This window comes from Crocodylus porosus, unplaced genomic scaffold (assembly GCF_001723895.1).
Source record: "Crocodylus porosus isolate Cpor-Errol unplaced genomic scaffold, CroPor_comp1, whole genome shotgun sequence".
NCBI lineage: Eukaryota > Metazoa > Chordata > Crocodylia > Crocodylidae > Crocodylus > Crocodylus porosus.
Window position 1 is genome coordinate 493,246 of NW_017728935.1, and position 23,669 is coordinate 516,914.

General features: G+C 51.2%; 1 protein-coding gene across 2 annotated transcripts; it reads left to right on the top strand.

The window, feature by feature from the left end:
- The first annotated feature begins 1,058 nt into the window (after positions 1-1,058).
- RAB7B (RAB7B, member RAS oncogene family) lies at positions 1,059-18,037 on the top strand. 2 transcript variants are annotated; one of them, XM_019546540.1, is made up of 7 exons: positions 1,059-1,385; positions 3,189-3,411; positions 8,487-8,548; positions 8,775-8,901; positions 9,242-9,457; positions 10,648-10,773; positions 12,632-18,037. In XM_019546540.1, exons 2-7 carry the CDS (start codon positions 3,388-3,390, stop codon positions 12,710-12,712), a joined length of 636 nt encoding a protein of 211 aa, XP_019402085.1. In that variant the 5' UTR covers positions 1,059-1,385; positions 3,189-3,387; the 3' UTR covers positions 12,713-18,037. The 2 variants fall into 2 exon arrangements, with proteins under 2 accessions (XP_019402085.1, XP_019402086.1); XM_019546541.1 differs by lacking the exon at positions 3,189-3,411 and having other exon boundaries at positions 1,060-1,385.
- Positions 18,038-23,669: the final 5,632 nt, after the last annotated feature.

Genomic DNA, 23,669 nt, shown 5'->3' on the forward strand with positions numbered 1-23,669 from the left:
ATGACAGGTTGCCAGGGACAGATAAATATTAATTTTCCAAATTTTTTAGGGGCCCATCAGGCCGGATAGAATGGCCTGGCAGGCCGCATTCGGCCCACAGGCAACATTTTGCGCACCCCTGCTTTATCTGGTTTGGAGAATACAGAGCTGGTGAGTGGGGCTGGCTTGACGTTCCTAAAGGTTGACTCCAATGCTGGAGGCAGCACGTCCTAACGGAGAGCTGAGTTTTATTTCCAGGCCAGCCCTACTGGGGGACTTCCAGCAAATCACTTTGCTTCCCTGTGCCTCAGTTTCCCCACCTGCAATATTAGAAATAATGCTTGCTGTTTCCATGTAAAGTGGGGATCCAGAGCTATGACTTGGCACAGCACAGCTGACCCCACAGCCTAACCTGCATGGTGTTCCTCAAAAGTTCCTGGGGGGGCAGTCCAGGCCTCTCGGCTGGGACTGCCCAGAAACAGCTGTCCAGCTGAACAGGCCCAGAGTTACCTGAGCACATTCGGAGGGTGACAACTCCCTGCCATGGCTGACCAGAGCTGCCCCCCACCCGATATGTTAGACACACAAGGCGACTTACCACTTGGCCTTATCATTGCTAACTGGGCAAAGTCCAGGGAACTTGCTCAGGTGACAATGACGATACCGATATCACTAATGGGGTGTTTTTCAGCCCTGAATAAGCCCAGGACAAAAACAGCCCCGGCTGGAGGTGAGGTCAGCAGATAAGAGGCACTGGGAGCCCTGTGACAGAAAAGAAAGCAAAGAACTTGGAAAAAAATTCTGTTTTTTTGCCCCGTCATCAGACCTCTCCCCCCTGTCAGTAGAGAGATGGTGGCAGCAAGGTTTGTTGTTGGTTTTGTTTTGTTTTTTAACAACAAAGACACCCCTAGACCTAAGCAGAGACCTAGAGCTAAGTAGAGGTAAACGTGCAGATCTGGGAGGGGGTGCCTTTCAGGACTGGAAAAGTGCAGGAAAACTACTAATTTCCTCACTTGGTCAGTGCCCAGGAAGTTCACTTCAGCCCCAGATCTCCCTTCGCAGACACACACTCTGCTTCATTCTCCGTAGGAAAGAGATTCCCCAGCCAAATCTGATTATCTCAGCCCCTTTCTCGCTGATGTAACTTCTGGCTTGCCTCCTTAGCACGTTTCCCTTCACTGTCTGCCAGGGAATCTAGATAGGGGAAGAACGAGGGAGAGAAAAAGGAAAATACTCTGAGAAGCTGCAATTTCCTGGATCCTCCTCCCAGCCCCTCCTGACTCTTTCCTCTTTAGAAAGCCAAGTGAAGAACAGAGAGCCGGAGCGGCGGCCAGGGCGGAGGGGAAGCTGACAGCCTGCAGGTCCCTTCGGCGACAGGAGATCTCACAGAACAAATGCCACAGCACGTAAGTGCCTTTTCTTTGCTGCCCTTTTTTCTGGTAGGGGAGCAGTGGAATTTTGGCAGGCGGTGGATTGAAATAGTTATGCCGCAACTCAGGCTGTCGCGAAGCCAGGGGATCGGACACGGAACAGCCTGCTCCCCGGAGCAGGGAAACCAGGGTTGCAAAGTCCATTTTGAATTAAAAGTCCAGCAAAGCAAAGGTTTCTAAACCTGGCAAAGCATAAGGTGGGGTTGAGTGCCTAGAAACCGGGGCTGCGTAGACATACAACAGGCAGGGGAGACAGAAACATGTGGCTCTCCTGACAGAAGGTCCGGGGTGCCTGGATCCCTGTCTATGGGCTAGGGAGCAGTCTGGGCAGGGGCAAGCTCATAAAGTAGGGCAGCTCAGGACAACACATCAGGAAAAAATGCAGAGGCAGGATCTTGTCAGTGAGCTTTCCCATCTGCTGCTGGGGCTCCACACTGCCACATGTCACTGGGTGGCTGGAGCAACAGGTGCTGCACCATCTCCACCCCTGCTGGGGCCTAGCCCACATCTACAGACTGGCTCCCCCATCCCTGGTGTGATTCTAGGTCTCAGCTTGATTGGTGGCCACCGCATTTGGCCCTTCAGTGCTGGGCTGCACCCAGAGGCAGGAGGAAGTGCTGCTGGAGAAGAGTCCAGGCAGTCAGATGGACCACAGTCCATCCCCAGAGTGGGCTGCCAGCTGGCTAGACCAGAGGCTTGCTCTCTCTAGCAAGGGAACAGCTGGTTTAGCCAAGCAGAGGCTGAGACCCGACCTTGGGCAGAGCAGAGCAGGAGAAAATGGGCTAGGACAAAGCTTTCCAAGCAAGCTGTTTATTCAGAAAACGGCATGTACGAAAAAAACGTACCAAATCAAAGAAAGAAGGGAAAAAAAGAATCCTCCTGGCAAAAAACCCCACCCCCCCAAAAGATCTGAAACTCCAGGAGCGGTCCAAAGCTTTCCTTGTGAAGTTCCAGTTTTCCCTTGGGGACTCTCTTTTGAGACAAACTTTACCTGAATTGAGTAAAAAAGTTGAAAATTAAAACTAACGCTTCCCCCTTACTCCTGCTGCCCTAAACTGAAGAAAACATTTCATTAATGGGCTGAACAAAACTTTTGGGTGATTTTTTTTCTTTTTTCTTTGTCAGCCTGAAAACCAAAAAAAGCCTTTGCGTTTGCACGTGTAATGAAAAAAGTTGGGGGGGGGAGGTTCACGCTTTTTTAGCAGCACTTCTTAGGGCCGCATTTTCTGGTAGTGTCAACTGGTCCCTTTTTGTCATGACATTAGTTGGTTTTGTCTGTTGGGCTTTTTGGGAAGACTCTGTGGCCAGGCAGAGAACTTGCTGGTGGGTACAGCATCCCAGACACCACTTCTAATCAAATGCAATGGGAGTGGTTTCTCACCACCCTGTTTAAAACTCTTTACTCTCTTGCTGTTAGCTACCATTGGACTCCAGTGCCTATCAAACAGTCGGCAGAAAGCATTCTTAGTTAAAGTTGCCCCTTCTGTTCAAAGCTGATGGAGCTCCCTGCCCACCCGCAAGTTCAGAGCCAAAAAAAGGTTCAACAGTTCTGACAGCGGTAAGTAAAAGGACTGAAGTCAATACACCTGTTTTCAGTCCTTCACTGTATGCCTGAAAGAAGCAAAAAAAGGCTCATTCCAGGTTTTCCTCTCCTCTACAAGTTCCCCTCCCTGGGAACCACTGCAGAGTGGCAGGCCGAGGCCTCTCTAACTGCTTTCTTTGCTGTTAGCATCAAATACAAGTCAGTCTGTGCCTACCGTCCCTGTTTGCCTGACACAGGGCCAAGACCAGACCCAGCTGTCCCTGACTTTTCACAGACCCAGACAGGCTCCATTCTGCTGGCAGGCAGCTTCAGAAAGGATGGCAAAATGATGACCTTCCCCACCACCCAAGATGGAGTCACACAGCTCTGCTAGCCAAGACAAACAGGCTGCGTGGTCTGTATTGGCAACTTGCTGCCTCCCTGGGGCCGCTGTTAATGTCCATCTATGTGCACATAACTGTAAGAACAATCACAAAATCATCAGCTGTAACCCCTGTACCTCCACCCCTCTGAGACAGTTGCCGGATTTTGCTTGGCTTCACCAGTGGGGAAAGCAAAGACCTAGAGCATCCCCGTGGTCAGTGGAGCCTAGTAAGAATCCAGCTGGGTGGAATCAAGTCCCCCAGGACTGAGAGGCCACATTTCAGGACTCTGAGGGTCACATCTGCCTTTGAGATGTCCTATAGGGCTCTCTGGTGGTAGAGGGTGGGTGTGGTATAGTGGCACTCGGTGCCCAGCACAGCGAGGCTGGCAGGAAAGCAGTGAATGGATGTCACGGAGAGCGCAGAGGCTTCCAGGGCAGTGTATAACCAGGGCTGCATGCCCTTGCTGCTAGTGACTCTGAGAAAGAACTTGCTTCGGGGAGGCTCCTTCACCAGGGCCTTGCCCAGACAGGCCAGGAAGGTGTGGTACATTTTTAGCTGCTTTACCTGACTGTGTTGGTTGGTGCCTGGCTTCCCTCTAGCAGAGAACAGTTTCAGACACAGAATCAGAGAAAATGAGGGTCAGAAAGGACTTCAGGAGGTCATATCTAGTCCAACCCCCTGCTCAAAGCAGGACCAGCCTCAACTATATCATCCCAGCCAGGGCTTTGTCTAGCCAGGTCTTAAGAGCCTCCAAGGATGATGTTACCACCACCGCTCTGGGGAGCCTGTTCCAGTGTTTCACTACCCTCCTTGTGAGAAAGTTTGTCCTAACATCTAACCTAAACCTCCCTTGCTGCAGCTTGAGCCCGTTGCTCCTTGTTCTGTCACCTGCCACCAGTGGGAACAGTCTAGCTCCATCCTTTTTGGAATTACCCTTCAGGTAATTAAAGTTTGCGCTTAAATCCCCTCTCAATCTTCTCTTCTCCAGACTAAATAAGCCCAGTTCTCGCCGCCTCTCCTCACATGCTGCCCTGCATCTTAGCCCAGGAGGCAAACTCAGGTTTGCTAAGACACTGCAATTGGGTTTGGGTCACAGGGGCAGAGCTGGCTCTGCCTCGAGCTCGGAAGAGGAGATGAAGCCAGCTTGCCCCAAGCTGTGTCTGGGTACAGCCACTCCAGAAGCCTGACAGCACAGAGCCTAGGAAGGGTATGAGGCTGAGAGAAAGGCCTGGTAAACCAGAAGTGGGACCAAAGGAAGTCTCATCCCAGTTGAGTCAGGGGCCCAGATCTGCTCTCAGACGCTAGGTGCAGCTCCACAGAGATGAACAGCATTACATGGGGCTGGTGGAGAGCTCTTCAGTGGGGGCCTGGGTTTGCGACCACCCCAAGACTTACTAGAGATGCTGATTTCTGACCGACCCTGAGACTTCTCGGCTTCTTGTGGGCTCAGATCTAGCGTAGTCCTATGCTTGCCTGGCAGGGGAAATACCATGATCACCATGGTGGCTTCCTAGTCACATCCAGGGAAGACTGCTCTGCTGGCATAGGATAGTATCCGCATAGGTCATGCATAATTAACCTTGGCTTTACGCCCACTTTATGGAAATGAGAGACTTCCCTAGTTTGCCCCTGGAGCCTTATGGCTAAAGGCAAGCAAAACTTGGAGGCACCTGAACCCCAAGCCTCTGGGCTTGGGCCTGCAAGTAGGATGCCCGCCAAAGGATCTGGGAACATCTGAAGCCCCAGATGGGGGTGGAAGATGTTTGCTGGTAGTAGGGCCACTGATGGTTTTGGACTGACTCATGGATTTGGAATTGATTTGGCTGATTTGGCTTGGAATACGGAAAATTAAAAAAATAATAATTCTGACGGACCCTGGCTCATATCATAGCTGGACTGCACTGGAGGTTGCTTCATGCCTGCAGCTTCTTTTACATGTCTGAGCCCTTAGCGTAAAAGCACCGGGTGCTATTATTGATGCCATGCTGCCTGCCGCATTCAGCATGGCAACTGAATGCCAAACTAAAGCAAGGATCTCCAGAGAAAGCGTGGAGGGCAGCCAGTGCCCTTGACTGACACTTGGGTGCCTTGACATGTGCCAAGACTCACATACTCCTGGTCACAGGTACACAGACCCCGGCACCTATAGGCCCATGGGGTGATTTACACATGGAACAATTACCACCTGCTTATGTCAGCAACGGCCTCTATGGGGTGGTTGGCATTTTGCACAGATGCAGGAATTGAATGAGCTAAAACTGTACAGCTCACTTCAGCCTCACTCCTTGGTGCCAAGCACCCTTGAAAGACTGACCAGAGGCAGCTGGGTCCGTGTTCATTTAACATGGGACCATAAAGGAAACCTCTAGAGGAAAGGAAGAATGCTTAGAGCTCATCCCTGCCCTTTGGGGTGCACAAAGGTGAGCTCAGCTCCTCTTCAAAGTATGAATCTTTCTGTTGCTGTTTCCATTACACTAGTTACTGGGTTTTTACTGGCAGACTGGAGTGAGGCAGCAGCCTCCCAATCAACTGACACTAGACGGGCAAGTCTCCCAGCTGTTAGCTGAAGAGGGAAGGCAGGCCAGGGATGCATCCATGTCCCCCGTGGAGTGGAGTAGAGCAATTGAGCCTGCATGGAAGTTATTCTGCTTCCAGAGTGGCCTGATTAGTGTGGAACAGGCAGGTAGATAGTTCAACCATCGTTCAACCAAACCACTCTTGTGTGTGGATGCAGGCCCGTATAGCCCGAAAAATCCCAGCTGACAGTCCCTTCGACAGAGCTGCTGTGGGAGGTGGAAACGTGCTACGGGCAGATCTGCCAACTCATTTCCCCCATGCACAATCCTCCCAGCTCAGTGCCAACAGGTTCAGGCAATGCTCAGTTCACCATGTGAATTTAAAGGCAACACAGAGAAATAAAACCCTGCTGGTGTTTCTCAGCAGATGCCTAGGGAACTTCCAAGCGCAAGCAACTCCCCAGCGCACAGCCTGAAGATCCGTGATAGATGGCACCAGCTTGAAAGGGTGAGCAGCAATGAGCTGCCTCTAGAGGTGTTACTTCCTCACACTGAGCATCTCTGGGTCTGGAGTTGCATGGGGCCTGGCAAACTCATTCAGGACAAATTACCTCTTAAGCCCAAAATGGCAGGGCCATCACTGCCTGCCTTCAGGATCCACATGCATCCTTTCCTAGAGGCCTTTTATCCATCAGTTGGACCAGGCATTGATCTCCTTCTCTCGTGCTTAACAGTCCTACGTGAATTAGCAGCCGTTGATGAGAAAGTCTCTCCTTCCTCATGCCCTACTGTTGCAACATTCACCAGCTGCACACTTCCAGAGGGATTTGCCTCTGGCAGACGCTATTGCTGGGCATGCCAGGGGAGCACGGATGTGTAGTTACATCTGCCCTATGCTAGGCTCAAGTAGTCCTTCCTTGGACATTGCTTTATGCCTGATGGGACAGTCTTTTCTTCTCTAAGTTTGCCAGCTTGAACACTGCTTGTCTCAAGTTATCAGTGCACAATGGGACCACAAGTTGCTTCCAAGACTAGTAAGTACTGCCATTTTGCCACAGCCAAGAATTTGGGTCAAAGTTTTAGCATGCATCGTTCTCTACCTGCAGCAAGACTTCCAAACACATTGCACAGGGGAAAGGCTCGAAGCAAAAACCTGGAACCCTGGATCCAAAGAGATGTGTTTTGGAGAAGTTCAAATCCACACATACGACCTGGTCTCTGTGACAGTGATACTTCGGAATCTACCTCTGCTAAATGAAAATGTGAACAAAAACATCGCTAAAACAAGGCAGGATTTTTTTTTTCAGCTTCCTTATATTGTATAATAATGAAACCTTCTCCTGGCCCAAAGAGGGATGAGTCACCAGCTGCATGGAGGAATGAGTCACAGGCACACAGATTCTGGGTTCTGTTCTCCACCTCTGAACGGCTCTCAATAGTCCAGGATGGAGCTTGGAAAAGCCACCCAAGGCAGTGATTAATGAAGTCATAGCTGGAAAGCAGCCAGGAAAGACTGACTAGCATTGACAAACTCCTTTTTAACAAATATTTTTGTCCAGCCTTCCCTGATGCTTGGCCTGCTGGATGGGAGTGGCTCAGGTGTGGAAAGAAAGCCAAAGCCCAGGGAGTTCCCAGAAAGCTCCTTGCCCTGATGATCCCTGTGACTAGTCTTTATGATAAACCTTTTTGCAGTTGTAAGTCTGGGCCCCAAAAAAGCACTAGGCACTGCACACAGATAACAGCAAGACACTTCTGCCTCACACAGTTCCTATGCTGGAATAAGACAATATCAGATAGAGAAAGGTCAGAGGTCCACGAGAGCCTGTGAACCCTAGGGCTGGCATAGGTGAGGTAGCCAACAGCACGCAGGGGAGACGTATAGCTGTCTCATGTCCGGCTGCTTCCCACTCCACAGCCCAAATGACCAGCTACCACTTACGGGTGGATCAACTTGGGGTGACCTTTAGCATGCATCCAGAGCATGTCAGCAAGCTACACAGTGAGATCAGCTGCAGCATGGGATGAGCAGACACTTGGGCAATGGTGGAGAGAAGGCAGGACCAGGAAACAGTAAGGACAGGCAGAACTGCAAAAACGGTCTCAGTAGGACATGGGACCATCCGTCAGCCACGGTCCTGGGGAAGGTGCCTCAGTTTCACCCAATGTCCCCAGAGCTGCAAGGATAAAATAGCGCCCAGAACGATAGGCAAACAAGCACCCATTCAGGGCATGGAGACAGAGCTGTGGTTCGGGCAGGGGCAGGGATAAATGAGTGGGGTGAGCGGTGGCTGAAGAATGCTGCTCGGTACTACCTCCTGCACACGTCACAAACACTGATAGATTTGTTGGCCATTTTCCTGGTCACAATAGGTCCCTTGTCGCCGGCGCTGGCTGTCTGTGTGGGCTGCTGTGCTGAATGCTTCCTGCCCCCTCTCCTCTTGTTGCAGTGAAAAGTGCAGCACAGTAGAAGGGAGGGGGTTGCTGGGGAGAGAGACAAGAAGCACATGCAGATGCTCAGCATCATGGCAGGTGGCTTTCCAGGGGGCCCTTTCACTGAGGTGGGGCTGAAGGGTTGGAAATGTCACAGCCTTTAGGAGGTGCCTTTGGGTCTGTGCTGGGAGCTCTGGTAATCACAGTGCTTTCCCTCCTCTAGGTGCCTTTCATGAATTCCAATAAGAAAGTGGATTTAAAAATTATCATCATTGGAGCACTGGGGTAAGTCAAGCCTTGTCTAAGACACAGCCAAGACCACAGCCAACTCTGGAAGGTACAGGATAAGACAAAATAGGAAAGGTTGGAGTTTGGCCGTGTCCCTTTAACAGCAGTATGGGGTGGGGAGGGGGGGGGGGGGTGTAACTGTATTTTCCCTGAACCCCACTCGGTGAGGCACAGATCCTAAGGCTAACACATGTCTCTATGTGCATCTCTCCCTCCACACCAGTGTGGGAAAGACCTCGCTCCTGCATCAGTACGTGCACAAGACCTTTTATGAAGATTACAGGACCACGCTGGGAGCCAGCATCCTCACCAAGGTCATCATGGTGGACAACACCCCACTCAAGCTGCAGGTGAGTTGCTCCTATTTGGGATTCAGGCAGTAGTGCGCATAGAAGGAGCCTGAAAGCCTTCTGACCAGGCATGTGCCCGGTGCACATGGGCCAGAAAGGGTGCGGCACAAGCCCAGTCACTTAGGCCCCCTACTCTATCCCCTAGTTAAGTCAACCACAAGATATGCCTATTGACACCAGCAGAGCAGGGCTTGTGCTGAGCACCCCTGAAATGTACTGAAGTCCGTCTGAGCTGCAGGTGCTCATCCCAGACTCCTGCTGCCTCATGGAGTCATAGGATGCAGGTATTTTATGTGCACTAATGCTGTGTGTGCATCTCCTGCCCTTCTCCCCTTTGCAGATCTGGGACACGGGGGGCCAGGAGCGGTTCCGGTCCATGGTGTCGACATTTTACAAGGGCTCAGATGGCTGCATGCTGGCCTTCGATGTCACAGACATGGAGTCTTTCGAGTCCATGGATGACTGGAGAGAGGACTTCCTGGACAAGGTTCTCTCCCAGGAGAAGGACTTCCCCATGGTGGTGCTGGGAAATAAAATTGATATAAGCGACCGGCAGGTGAGGAGGGAGCCCCGGCACCATCAAGGGCTCAAAGCAGTTGGGGAGGGTGGGGGTTTAGAGAAGGGCCCTAGAAATCTTTTAGGAAATGTCACAGCCCTCAGGATGGGGTCTTTAGTCTGTGGTGGAGTACACTTGGTACTGTGGTGTGGGAAATGCTGGCTCCAGCCTCTGTCAGGCAGCTATTGCTCACCAGCAATAAACATTATGCCACCTCCTTACACCCCTCGTTAGCGCCTAAATATCGAAAAGCAGCTAATGATGTTGGGTGCCCAACTGCAGACACCTTGAGGAAGCCTGAATCCTAGAAAGTGTCGAGCACCTGCTTTCTGGAAACTAGGGCCCTGTCATGTATCTCCTTTGGGGCCAGCAAATATTAAGCCATCCAAAATGAGGAATGGCTTTCAAAGAGGCCAGTCTTCATTAACACAGCTGGAGCCAGGCTCACTTGGTTTCTTCACCAACAAGGTAGGAATTCCAGTCTGAAGCCAGGAAAGGGAAATCTCCAGCAGGATAGCTGGGATGTTTGGTTCCAGTCTCCCTTCTCCAAGAGCTGAAAGAAATCTCCTTCCTCAATCACCCCTAGATCCACCCATGAGCTTTGCTGGAGACCATGACATCTGCAGCAAGCTCTCTCAATAAGGCTGCTGCTGGCCCTGATGTTACACAGATGTCCCCACCAGACAGAGCAGGGAATCCAGCTGCACTGATCCGCTCAGAGAGAAGATATGCAGCTGCTCATGCTCTTCAGGACAAGGGAGCAGGCTAGCTTTCAGGAGCGACAAGCAAGCACTGCACTGCTGAGCACTGTGGCCTGATGCACGCGTGCTCAGCATCTGCCAGGACAAGTCCAGAGACCAACCAGGCCCTAATTCCGCAACATCCTGTGCACCTTCTAAAGGTACTGAAGCCCCTCAGGTCACCCAGGCTTCTATGTGGATCAGGGGCACATGACTCCCACAGAAAGGCACCTAAGTACCTTTAACAGTTGGACCCTGGTCTCTCAGAGAACAAGCCCAACACTTCCCCAATTACTGGAGTAAAATGGTTGGGGACAGCGCAGAGGTCTCTGAGCTTAGGAAAACCATAAGAAAAAGCTGAATACCCCCCACACTGGATCTTCTCACCTCCTGAGCAGCTGAAACCCCTGCAAGTCAATACTATGACCCCGTCCTCATTCCCTCCTGCAGGTGCCCCAGGAGGCTGCTTCAGCCTGGTGCAAAGAAAAGGACATCCCATATTTTGAAGTCAGCGCCAAGAATGACATTAACGTGGCACGGGCTTTTGAGACCCTCGCAAGACAAGCCCTGGCAAGGGTGAGTAGCAGTGCCTGTGGGGGAAGGGCTGGCTGCTTCCCTCCACACTGAGCATCTAGCTGGCGGGGGAGCATTCACTTTGAGGCAGAAGTCACAAAGCAGCAGACATACAGTAAGGAAATGTTCACTGGCTCTGACAAGCTAGGGTAGCCATTCTCAATCAGTGTTGTAGCTCCATGGGGTGTCAAGAGTTCCTTTTAAGTGTGCTGAGGGATGCCACACAATATTAGCACTGTTTGGTGTGCAAACACCTATGCATGATTCACAAAGTAAACCCAGAGATTTCAAGCAGAAGACCAGGGTGTCCAAAACACTCCAATCTGAACTTCTTTTTTTTTGCAGCAACAGCAGTAGTCGAAAAATGAGTGAAAGCTAAAAGGTGGCATTTTCCAAAGGGCGCCTTGAGTCTAACAAGTTGCACCTGGAGTCTAAAAAAGGTTGAGAGCTGCTCTGGGGAGACTATCACTATTTGGTCCAGATTAAAACACCTACTGAGATTCTGGTCCTTTCAAGTGACACCTAAATTTATCCTTGGATTCAAACCCCAGCCTTCCCTTAACTGGCGATTAAGAGTCAAGCATGATTCACTATTTCCAAGTCCTGTGATTTTATCATTTCCTATGATTTTAAATAAGAGCTTAATTTATCATTAACCATTGCTTACTTTTGAAAAAGGACAGCTGAAGTCTACATTTTTTGTAAAAAATAGATTTTTTTAAGTCCATCCCATAACCGTCCTGCTGAAAACAGTTGGTGCTGAATAGTCCTTATTTCAAAAAGAACGAACAATAAAAGTCAAGGAATCAATACTCATTAAAAGCATGGGCAAATTCTTTTGACTCATCCTAGGAGTCCAGATGTGAAGCAATTTACACAGCTGTGTACACTGGAACTTTAGTTAATGGTGCTCCCTAGTGGCCATCCCTATTAAATCAAGGAAGGAGGAGAAGCATGTGATTTAAGGACTTGGTATTTAGAAATAGTGCCTCCACTTTAGGGGCTTATTACACTTTACACTGTGAGCTACATAAATGGTGATTAGTGTTAGTACTAGCTTGGAGTTGGAAGCAGTCACACCCTTAGCCTAGAAACCTTCTCTGACTGTCCTCCACCTGCACAGCTGTGACTTGCTACAGGTGGGGGTATGAGAGATCCTGGGATACTAGAGGACTTTAACTTGGGCAGCACATCTGTGCGGAGTGGCCACACCTTAATGGAGCAGGAGCTGGCTAGCACAGATAGGAGATAATCCTGCCATGGAGTGGCATAACTAATAAAAGGTATAATTCTGGAACCAAGAGTTCTAGTTTTTTGTATGCTATACAGCCACTTTAAGGCGTTAATGTGAGACAGTCCAGGGATTTAAGAGCTCCAGGAGGCATCCGAAATAACCATGCAACAAAGGCCTTACGCCTGGAGTCTTACACCCATAAATTTTTGCTGGAGCAAGGGAGACCGTTTATCCTTGTAACTGAAGTACCAGGCTATGCTAGAAGTAGTGAGAGAGCTGGTCTGCACTGAACCTTACATGCTTACAATGAGCTAACATTACCAAACCCCGTTGTACTGAAATGGTGCTAAGTAAAATCATTAGATAAATGCAGTATCTATTACCTACTGATGTAGCCATAATTCCATAATGGGCAAATGAAATGATATACCCTGCCCTGTGCTGTAGCACCTGTGTGCATTGAGCAATGCGACTGGCATCCATTGCGTGAGGTTCTTTCCTTTTGCCTAATTTTCTCTACCAAACACAACTGAGCCTGGGATCTCTCAGACACCTGAAACTCACTCCTGATCACTGGAGATGTATTACAATCCCCAATCCAAGCTTGTCTCATCTTCTGTTTTCCAGCACCAGGGGATTCTGGAGAACTACTTAACAGAGTCCATCAAGCTCACTCCCAACAACCAGCCCAGGAGGAAATGCTGCTGACCGTGTCTTAAGGAGAGACCTGACACGCACCCAAGAGGCCGACGGAGCAGCGAGTAGGCCTGGCAGCTGCAGCTTCGTGTTCAGCCAAAGGAGAAGTCTGCAGCGTTTAGATGCCACATCTCACAGCTGATCCAGCAGATCTCCAGACACTCGAAGGCACTGGCCGTTCCCTAAAGTGCCTCCAACAGACTAATCACACAAATCATACCTGGTTGCTGCTACAGCCTTCCTGCTTCACTAACCTTCTACGCCACCCTTTCAGCACCTGGCCCAGTCCTCCTCAAGTTGCTGCACTGCCACAGCAAGACAAGGGGGCCCCAATTCACATCCCTGGCCCTCTCTGCTCTCATTTTACCAGCCGGCACTCTGGCAGGTCAGTGAGTTCCCAGTGGAGCCCAGCTGCTCACCAGCTGGCCCTGGAGCAGACATTTCCAACATGTGCCTGAGTGATGGTGCTCGCAAAGCAGGGCTGTGGTCTTGGCATCAGGCGGGGTAGGCCTGGCTAATCTCAGTCCTTGCTGTGTGAACACAGATACCCAGTGCTTAAACTAATGGCCCTGCCTCTGATATTCAGCAGGCATGTGCTGTTTGTTGAACAGGGAGGGTGCCCAGACTCTCCTATCTCTGAACCCAGCTGATCTTTCTATGCTTCAGCTTCTGCTGTGTGAAATGAGGGTGATAACACCCTCCTGGCACCCAGGTGAGGCAGCATCATCATGAGGGACTTTCTAAAGGCACCATTGAAAAAAGGCAGGCAGGATGGTGCACGAGGCTGGGACTTAAGAGACTCAGAATCAGTCTCTACCTGTGCTAGTGACCAGCTGAATGATCCTGGGCAAGTCACTTAGTCTGTCTCTGGGCCTTCGCTGCCTGCCGGGAACCACTGATACTGACCGAGTTTGTACAGCGCACAGACTTCTGCTGAACAGTGCTACCAGTCCCATAAGAGCGGGGAACTCTCTTCTTAATAAGCAAAGGGAACAGCCTGGATCAGATTTTGGTGCAGGTGCATTCAGGGGGGAGGGGATCAATATTTGGAAAAGGAAGATGGGGAGAAGGGCAGAGGGATTTGTGCACCTGTGACCCTCCTGAGACATCTCTGCTTCTGGGTCTGGGTTCTGCCTGCCCCTGGGAATGATGCCCATTGAGTGGCTTTATTGTCCATTGGGGAGGGGATGGCGAATTGCAGCTACAGCCCCCTTTTGCCCTTTTGGTCATGAAGCTCTGCAGAAACCATCCCAAAGGCCCATGCAGGGCCAGAGAAAATCAGATCATGTCTGCAGGCCTGCTGACCCACCTTGTCAAATGCCAGAGCAGGGAGAGGATTCCCCCTGGCATTCCACTGGGCAGTTCAAAGTGCTGTTAGCTAATGACTTTGCCAGGCTTCCTTGTCAAGGCTGTGCAAGCTTACCCTAGTCTGCAGTGAACAAGGAGTTAATCTCAGCTTCCCCAGGTGCTCTGGGCTGAGGCCATAAGAATGACAGGAGGAGCTGGATGAGCAGGAGGTAGCGCATATGAGCTGTCTTGTGCTGGGAAAGGAGGGCTCCCTGGGGAAGTGTTCTAGAGCAGGGTTTCTCAACCCAAAAATGGGTTGCAAGAATATATGAAAGGGCCGTGAACATGGATCAAGAAACTAAAAGTGAGAAAAACGTGGGAAACCGTAGCTTTTCCCTTGCAGGCTGTCAGAGCTCCAGCCTGCAAGGGGCTGCTTGGGGCCCCTCCTGCCCCACACACTGTGGGGTAGGCTCTGGGGGTGGGACCAGCGGGTGAGGAGTGAGAGGCACTGGGTCAGGACTGGCCCTTGATGTTTACAAATGGGTCCTGGTACAAAAAAGGTTGAGAACCACTGTTCTAGAGGGCAGCCTGAGTTCTCATTTGAATGCTAGAGGAGCAGGCCATGCTGGGTGGGACCTCTTGTTTGTGTCCCTCTGGAGTTGCAGCCCAGGTTACCAGGGGAGAGGGCAGTGCTGCAGGTCATGTACAGTCCTGTGCCACCCCTGTCTCCAGCCTTCCAGACTCCAGGTGCTCAAAGAAGTCCTGAGCCAGGCCCTGGAGGACTGCTGAGGTGTTAAAGGGGAATGCTGGTACCTCTTCCATGGCTTCCACTCACTCACAGGAGCTTGCAACTTTTAGGGGCCCTGTTGTTGTGCTTTTCTTCCTAACTATGAACGTTAGAAATGTACTTTTTGATGATAGTGGGGTCAGCCCCTGGCTCCAGGGACTGCTGCTGCAGAGAAAACGCCAAATAGCATGAGACTTCTCACAAGGCTTCTTCTCAAAGCCTTCAGCAGCCAGGGCCCTACAGTGCCATTCAGGTAGATGTGTGCACCTGCTTATCAATGGTTACCAATTACATATACACACATTGACACAAGCCAGGCCTCCGACAGGCGCTGGTTCAATATGCTCGAAGCTGCTTTACACCTGTATATCTAGATGCAAGTGGGGCCCATGACCCCCGTTAATTTAAAATCCTTCCCAGCAGAAGTAAAAGGTTTGCTCTGACATGCTGGGCTGGGTATCTTTGTTTCAGGTTGGGGATTTCCCTTGGAGAAGCAAATCTACCAGGGCCCTGTGCAGAGAAACTGTTGGTTTTGGCTGGCACTGCCTTGGAGAGCTATGTAAAACTCTGAGACCCCAGCCTTGGTAGGAAAATAGTTATTGCTCAGTGCTTCCCCCTGCTCTCCCCCATAGGGCTATATCAGTCCCTGAAATGGCAGGGGCCCAGCAGGAATGGCCTCTCTCTAGTTTACACAGCCCCTACCTCCCTCTCGCTGTGCTGCAGGATAGATGCAATCAGGTCCTGTTGTGTTAGGTGCTGCATGAGCAAACAACAGTGGCAGTCACTGCAGCACAGGGCTTTTAGTCCTACCAGTCAGAAGCACTAATTTGAAGTGTGTTTCCCAGGTGGCAGCAGCTTCCCTCAGACTCCAGTGCATGTCCCCCAGGATAGTTTCAGGGAGGGTAACTGTGGGGCCTGCCCTAGGGACTCAGCCCCAGTTGGGGTATGGGGTCCCCTGGCTATGCAGTACTTGCTACGGGAAGACTCTGCGCTTCTGCACTGATTCTGGGGGCCCCCGTTTCTGCCTCTCCTCTTTCTGCAGTGTGGCTTCTGGTTTATTGGCAATGCATGAGCCTGACTGGATTAGAGCTCACGCTCTTGTCACTGTGAGGGCCCTGCAGGGCTGATGGGGGAGCAGTTGGATATTGCTAGAGGAAACAGATGGAGCAGATATGGTGCAACACTTGCACTGGGCCTGCTGCTCAGATCCTATGGGGACAGGTCAGGGTGGGGGGCCAGGCATGGATAGTCAGTTCATGAATACTCAAGGACACTAAGTAGCAGCTGCCAGGGGTTGGCCTGGTGGTCTATTCCCAATCCCCTGCACTCAGCTACTGAACTGGGGGCTGAGCCAGGGAGACAGTCTGTCCTTTCATAGACAGGGAAGGCAGAGGAGAGGAGAAGCCCCTCAGTAACTTTTTCCATGCCTCTGTCCCAGGACCCCTGGGGAGAGCAATGCCTTTCCAGCAATATCCATTCTGCATGGGCATCACTGCAGCCAACAAGACAGGAGGCTGGGTTTCATGTGGTAGGGCCAGAAGTCATAGCCTCTCCCTTCACTGCAGTGGGCCCCTAGATTTACCATCTGCTCCTGAGACTAGTGCAGCAGCTTAAACTGCTGGCGTGATGCAAGCACGTCACAGCACTTCTGAGTACATCACCCCTATGGTATTAGCCCTGGCATGTTTATCCTGTGGGTACTGAGTGCTGTTAGTGTCAACAGAAATATTGTTTCTAATTATAACCCTGTGCTGGCTGCTTTTAATGTTAGAAGCAGGTGGGAACTTGATCTAGTTTGTGCTGACAGGCTGTAATATGGGCCAAAAGCTGAACAGATCAAATAAACTAAATGGATGAAGTGGCCGCTCCCTGCTCCGGGGAGAACAGCAGCTGACCTGCTCCCAGATCTCGTGAGATACCAACTCCCCATTAGATGTGGCAATCAGAAACAGGCTCAAGCAGCAGAACTTGTTTCTGGCTCCGATCTGGATGGGGCCTTCCTCAGCAGGCAGAATGGGGAAGTGTGTCAGTGTCTGGTTGCTTTCTCCCATGAAAGCTCATCAGTTGCCTTGCAGAGAAGAGCTTCCAACCCCATGCCTCTCTCATCATGGAGCCCACGAGCACTTCCGTGGACAGTGTATGAACATGTGCACGTGCATGTAGGCTTTGTCCAATTAGTAACTGGCCCCGAAAGGAAGGAAGGAGGGAAAGAAGAGCCCGTTATCCCAGAACTGCAGGGTCCCCGCAGTACCTGGCACTGACCAGCATCCATGCTGCATAGGGCTAACTACATCTCTACTAGAAGTAGACAGACCTAGGGCTGGAGGGGGCCTCAAAAAATGATCCTGAGAGCCCCAACCCATGCTTCATGGGCAACCTGATGCCTGTAAGACCCCTCAGTGTTGCCTGTAGCCACAGGAAATTTAACAGGTAAAGGGGAGGCTGACAGGGAGAGTACAGTCTGATGTTGCCTGCAGCTACTGATGTTTCCCACTGAAGGTTGGGGTCAGCTGATTTAGTGCACCCCCGCCGCACTGAGACAGGATCAAACACAGCACCCCTCGGCCAGCCACACTCACACTGTTGAAGAGCTTTTCCTAATGCCCAGTCTAAATTTCTGCTGCCAGTTAAGCTGATGACTTGTCCTTCTTCCAGTGAACTGGGAGAACAAGTGATTGTTGTGCCGGAGGGACTGCAGATCTGCCCCAATCTGGCAGGCTCCATGTGCCTGGGGAAGGAAGGTTGACGGTACAAAGAGTGGTCCAAGTTCCCCCCAGGACGGAGCTTCATTTAAGTCAGCAGAGTTAAGCCAAATGGGCCTCATGCATGCAGGAATCCTCAGGCTAGAGAAGTACAAGCAACATGATATTAACCCCCAGGCAGGGCAGGTGACAGTAGCTTTTCCAAGCAGAGGCTGGGATGGTGCTTACCTTGCTCTGTGGGCATTTGAAGCAACACTCATCTAATTTTAGACCTGTCAGGATGCCACCTCTGTCTCCTGGTTGTGCTTTGAGTCACCATTAGAAGGACCTCCCTCCATTGGCAAAGCCAGCAAGGCATGTGAACTTCCTGGCAAAGCAAGAGATGGCCGTGAGGAGGGGCCTCTGTACTTCCCAAGGATAAGCAGAACAAGTCAGTTGTTCACCTACTCCAACTCGGGATCAAGTCTGTGACCTTGGTGTTATTAGCACCATGGTCTAATGAACTGAGTAGTTCACCTCCGGTCCTAAAGCAGGAGTCACTTCATAAAAAACAGTCCATAAACATAAGGAACTCCATCTCCCAGTCAGTCTTGTTTGCTCTCACTGCTGGCAAAGCTGGTCCAGAGCATCCCTGCTCTGAGGCTCAGGGGCCCTGTAACAAGGGGCCTTCCCGGGGCTGGTTTGATGCTGGCCTGCCCACCTGTCTCTGGGCTAACCACCCACCTCGCTCACCTGCTGTGCCTTGATAATATATGATTACAATGTTAGTTAGGCAGGAAGCTGCCCATTTTGAACCTTGATGTTTAGGGGAATTGCTGCAGCTCCATTCCACCCCTACACTGCAGCCCAAGCCTTGCAGATGGCATGTCAGGCAGCTAAACTCAGCTGTACCCTTACCCCCATTAGCTGTGGTCCCCGCTCTGGGAGGGTCAACTCCCCCCTTTGGCCCTGGCCCCATCTCAGGCAAGTCGGGAACCCAAGCCTCTTGCTCTCTGGGCAACCCTCAGTCGGCCCCTGGCCTTTTGATCCCTCTCTGGGTCCTGGCCCCAGCATGGACCAGTCAAGGTCCCTCAGATTAGGACTAAGCTGCTTGCCTGCTTTTACCCGCACAACTCAGCTAGAACACCTGAGCCACAGGGCTCTCTAAGCAGTCACAGGTGTGGGCATTCCCCAGCTAGGACTGTGCAGGGGGCTGGAGGTTATTAGGCACCCCCAACCCACCTTTCACCAGGGAGGTTTGCAGTCCTGGCATTTCACAGGGCTGCTGCACCACCAGCAGCCCCACCAGGTCTCCCTACCCTGGCAGGATGCAGTTTTAGGTCATGCCCAGGACCTGGAGCCTTCTCCATCCCCTAAGCCCCAGCCCACAGACCTCCAAGATGTTCCTCCTGAGTTTATTCCCCAGGGTTTTCTCCAGTTTGATTTTGAGGGGCTGAAACAATAGGGCTCCACACTGTCCTTTGGGAGACCATTTCACTGCCTACCATTTGCCTGCATTTTCTTGCTCCTTAGCCTGGGTTTTCCTTCATTTAATTTCATTACAGCCCTCCCAGTTCCATGTCCTCAGACTGTCCTCCTGGCTGTTCACACTTCAGAGACCTGGAGATGGTTATCACAGCCCTCCTTACTCACAGTGTGGCCAGCAAAGCAGATCATAGGAAGAAGCATTGGACCCTACAGCAGAACAGATGGAGCTGCAGGGCTTCACATTGGGGCTGAGCTGTAGTACTTTTTGTCCAGGAAGGTGACTGTTGTTAATGAGAATATTTGCCCGTAGGAAACTTCTTTCTTTACAAGTACACTATGTGCTTAGTGTGGAGGCTAGGTCCAGTCAGGCTGCAGCAGCTGTGTGATAGTGAAGTGGAAAAGCTCTGTGAAAGGCTTTGCTTCTCAGAGGTTAATGTAATTACATCCTGCTCACTAGGGACCCAAAACAAAACACCCAGGGGTCCTGCTTCTCATTCACAGTACAGTCATTTGACATCATCCCGGCAGGGCAAAGAGCCGGGAGGTGTTTATGTCCACCGTAAGGCTTCTTATGTTGCTAGACCAGTGCAAAGTGGGGTTAATCATTAGTGTAAAGAGCAGGCCTGATTCTCCAGTGCATGGCACTTCATGCCATAGCTTACGCCAGAGACAAGGAGCCTGAAATGCCAAGACAGCACAACAGGAGGGTTTTACGTTCTTTTTGCCCTGCTGTCAATGCCTGGACAAGGTGCAGAGCCATGAAAACCGGGGCTGAACATCCAGGATGAAAGCAGCTTTGTTCAGTACACCGAGACCAATGGGACACAGTGGACATCCCCTCTGTGGTCTAACCCAGCACACAGGTGGGGCTTGGATGAACCCTGGAATAGATTCCCTGGGGCCCTGTCACACTCCGGGTCTGCAACGTGTCAGCTTCTGGGGCTACCTCAGGATGGAGCTCATATGCCACTAATCTCCAGCCTGAGGACATGTCACCCAGTTACCTGTTCCGCATGGGACCTGGGACTAGTCCTACTCACAAGAGTGTTGGAAAGACAGCTCCAGCTATCAAGGGTCACCAAGGAGAGCTCCGCTTCTGCCTGGCTGCACATACACTCATCCCCACCTCCCTTTCCCGCCTGACGTGAATACTGTCCCACAGGACACTGGGCAACACGGTGCCTGGTGGCAGGGTTTTCATCACCTACCCACATCAGTCTTGTGTTGCAGCCTTGACGGAGGCACTGCAGTGAGAGAGGAACCAAGAGGGCTAAACCTAACTACTCTCATTTTGGAGGAACATCAACGTGCCTTGTATTGTGACAGCATGACAGGATAGCTCCAGACATGGAGCATCCAGGGAAAACATGACCCCAGCACACTATTTGGGAGAACTGGCTTATGCCATGACATCACCATGGGGGTGCAATTTTGCTGAGCCTGACACAGAAGGCTTGGTCCCATGCTCTGGATCTGCCCCTGACTCATGCCCTCACTCATCCCTTGCCCTGGGTAAAGGAATACATGCAGAGCAGAGCCCTGTGTGGCTCTGTGGATGTGCAGCCAAGTGAACCCACACCTTTGGCACACAGTCTCTGGGCACCTGAGGAGCCCATTTGCCCACAGGTCATATGTGAGAGTCAAAGCTTATGCGGAAGTGGATCAGGAAAATACAGCCTGGGGACAACCCCATGAGGTGCACTCAGCAGGAAGAAGTCCAGGCAATGGCTGTTCTCTTTGTGTATGGAAGGCACATCACAGTTAGCCCTTTTGGTGTGCTGACAACGTGCTCAGCAGGGGTGCAGATGCTGGAGAGGGAAAGCTCCCAGCCGACTGGAGATTTGACAGCCCACATGGGTTGCAGGGGTAGACATGCTATGTACTAAGAAAGGGAGGGTGTTATCTGAGGGATACAAAGACCATGAGGAGTAAATATTCAGAACAAAGGCCCTGACCCTGAGACCAGCAGAGCTGAGGAACAGCTTCTCCAGCGCACCAAGACAGATGCCCCTTTGCAGGGGGATGCACACGACTGCAGTAAATGAACGATAAGGAACAGCTCTGTGTAGACAGGAGCCCAGGCAAAGCAGCCCTGTCTGCCAGTGCTGTGCCCGCACCTGTCACGGTTAAACACCCCTCCTGAGGACAAGGCCCCCTGGTCCCTGCAGCCATGAGAAGGCACCACTCTGAAGGGATGCTTGGTCTGTTTGTGCACCTGCCTGGCTTCCAGGACGCCCTGCTCCGAGGCTTGGCTCATTTGGCCCCGCTGATGTCATTCTGCAAGGGAGCTCTCACTGTTAGGAAGCCTGCAAGCAACACCAGGCCCGTGTAGCAAGGCTTCTCTGATACTACCGGGGGCCTGCACTGCCACAGCTCCCAGCTATGCTCACCAGGGATAAACAGCACAGGAATCTGCAGCTCCCAAACCAAAGGCATCCACCACCTGAACTAATTAGGCACCTCCCTTGGCTGTCAGAGGTTGGTGGGGTCTTTCTGCAGGGCCTTTTGGGGTTCCTGCCGAGGCCGGTTGGGAGTCTCAGCTCCAGCTCTCAAGCAGGGCACTTTTGGCCAGCAGAGGGCAACAGTAACATGCAGAAAGCCACCCAGGGACACAGGGATGACACACAGCTGGCCCTCTGGTTTGCAGGGGAGTGAGGAGCCAGGTGCTTTTTGAGACACTGGGTAAGGGTGGCCAGTGAAAGCAGCAGTGTGTGGTCAGGAAGGACGGAGTCTGACTGGGGCTAGGGCAGTCCTGTGGGCTGCTGCTGAGAGTCCCAGAGGTCCAGTCCAAGGATGAAATATGTGGTGTCAGAGGAGTCTGGGTGGTTGCCCTGAACCCTTCTGGGGTGATCTGGAGGGACAGCAGTTGTTTCCAAAAGGACAAGTGTATAGGAAACTAATGCTCTGTGCTGACATGCCCAAGGCATGTCTACAGCAGATCCAGACTCCTACAATGGCTGGTCGTCTGTCGTCTTCCCCCAACCACAGCAAACCCAGGGAAACACTATTCGTCCTCAGAGAGGTGCTAAGGGTCTGCTACTTCTCAGCGAAGTCTGAGGGATGGGCCTTGACAGTTAGGGAGATCTAGCCTTGCACTAAGAAGGACAAAACAAATCTGTGTTTCCTTGTAAGGAATTGCTCTCCTAACGAATTCTGGGCCAAATCCCTAGCTAATGTAAGCCATTGAAGCCAATGGTGCCACACTGGTTCACAACAGCCGGGATTTGGCCCTAACACACTGAACACCAGGATGTGGGTTTTCTGCTAACCTTAGTCGGTGAGTGCCCAGACATCTAAGAATCCCTCCCGCTTTACCAGGTAGGATGTTGGCAGGTCGGGCCACGTGGATACTGAGCTGTGAAGTGGAATATGCTAGACCAGTTATGCCACTGGAACGTGCTAGGAGAAAAAGGGAGAGCTCTGTAATGCTGGGGCTTAGACAGCAGCAGATTCACTGGGACCAACAATCATGGGGAAGTGGCTTGCCAAGTACAGCTCAGGACACCTTCCTTGAAGTCAGGGGAGTTGCATCAGTTTACACACCCTGGAATTTCAGTCCACAAAGCTGTGCCAAAACTATAGAGCCAGCCCATGTCTTCCCCTTTGTTTCATCTGTCAGCGTGAGGTGTGAAATCAAATGTGCTTTTCCAGGGCAGATGTCACATTCTGACTTTCACTGAGCAGGGAGAGCAGAGCCCGGCAGCTCAGTTTCTTTTTCCGCATTTTCATTCACCAGCTGAAGCAATGTTGCAATGTTTGGATTGCCCAAATGGCAAGAGAATCCTGACATTCAGCTAAAACTGTGGATTCATTAAAATGATATAATGTGTGTGTGTGTGTGTGTGTGTGTGCGCGCGTGCGCGTGCACGTGTGAAAAATTCTCTTGCTGGTAAGACTCTCTTTCTTGCCTATATTTTGAGTCTGAACCACATATCAGAATAACTGGTAACAGCCTCTTTAAGCTTCATTCTGAATCCTGAAGTGTGTTTAGCTGAGATGAAGTTTATAGCAAATGCTGATGAGCTCCACGGTAGGGGTATTCTTGGGCTGGTGACCAAACTTTATGATGTATGGCTCCACGTGTTGAGTGCCCCTTGACGAGGTTGAAAGGAAGCTTGATCTCCCTACAAGTTATTTGCATGTGGGTGTGTTTGGTGTCTGTCTGCTTCAGCGCTTTGCTGGTCACTTGCTGGAGCCAGAAGAATATTTGACCCCTACTGCACATCCCATAAATGCATTGTTTGGCTTCAAGGTTTCCTGGGTCAATCTGATACCTTTTAGATCAACTCAGATAGTTGGAAAAAATCTTCTGTTTTCATTTTGGAGGGTTTCTTTCCTCCTTCCTCTGAAGCACTGGGCATTGTCTGCAGCTCATGGTACGTGACTGGAGCACACAGTGGCACTGAGCACTAGTGAGACTTCCTTGTGCATTCAAAGGTAAACCAGTCACGAGACTTGGGGTCAAAAGGAGAATTCCCTTAGGTCGGATTGCTAAGAACTGTGGGTTTTTTTGCCTTCCGCAGCAGCATGGTCCTCTACCTAGGATCACAAGAGTCTATACTTAGCTAAACGCATCCTGCACTGGCAATGACCTGGTCTTCTGCTCTTTCCCTGTGGCATGTTTTGTTATCAGGCACCTTATGGCTGTGGTGTGAGAGAAGGGTCAAAGTAAACAGCTTTGTGGACACTGTGGGATAAATGTTCCCGTCCTATGCTGCTTAATAAT

Excerpts from the sequence above, each read along its gene's own strand:
- RAB7B (XM_019546540.1), top strand. The coding sequence starts at position 3,388 with ATGTCCATCTATGTGCACATAACT. Across the intron at positions 8,902-9,241 it reads ACACCCCACTCAAGCTGCAG|ATCTGGGACACGGGGGGCCA; the intron begins GTGAGTTGCTCC and ends TCCCCTTTGCAG. Across the intron at positions 9,458-10,647 it reads TTGATATAAGCGACCGGCAG|GTGCCCCAGGAGGCTGCTTC; the intron begins GTGAGGAGGGAG and ends TCCCTCCTGCAG.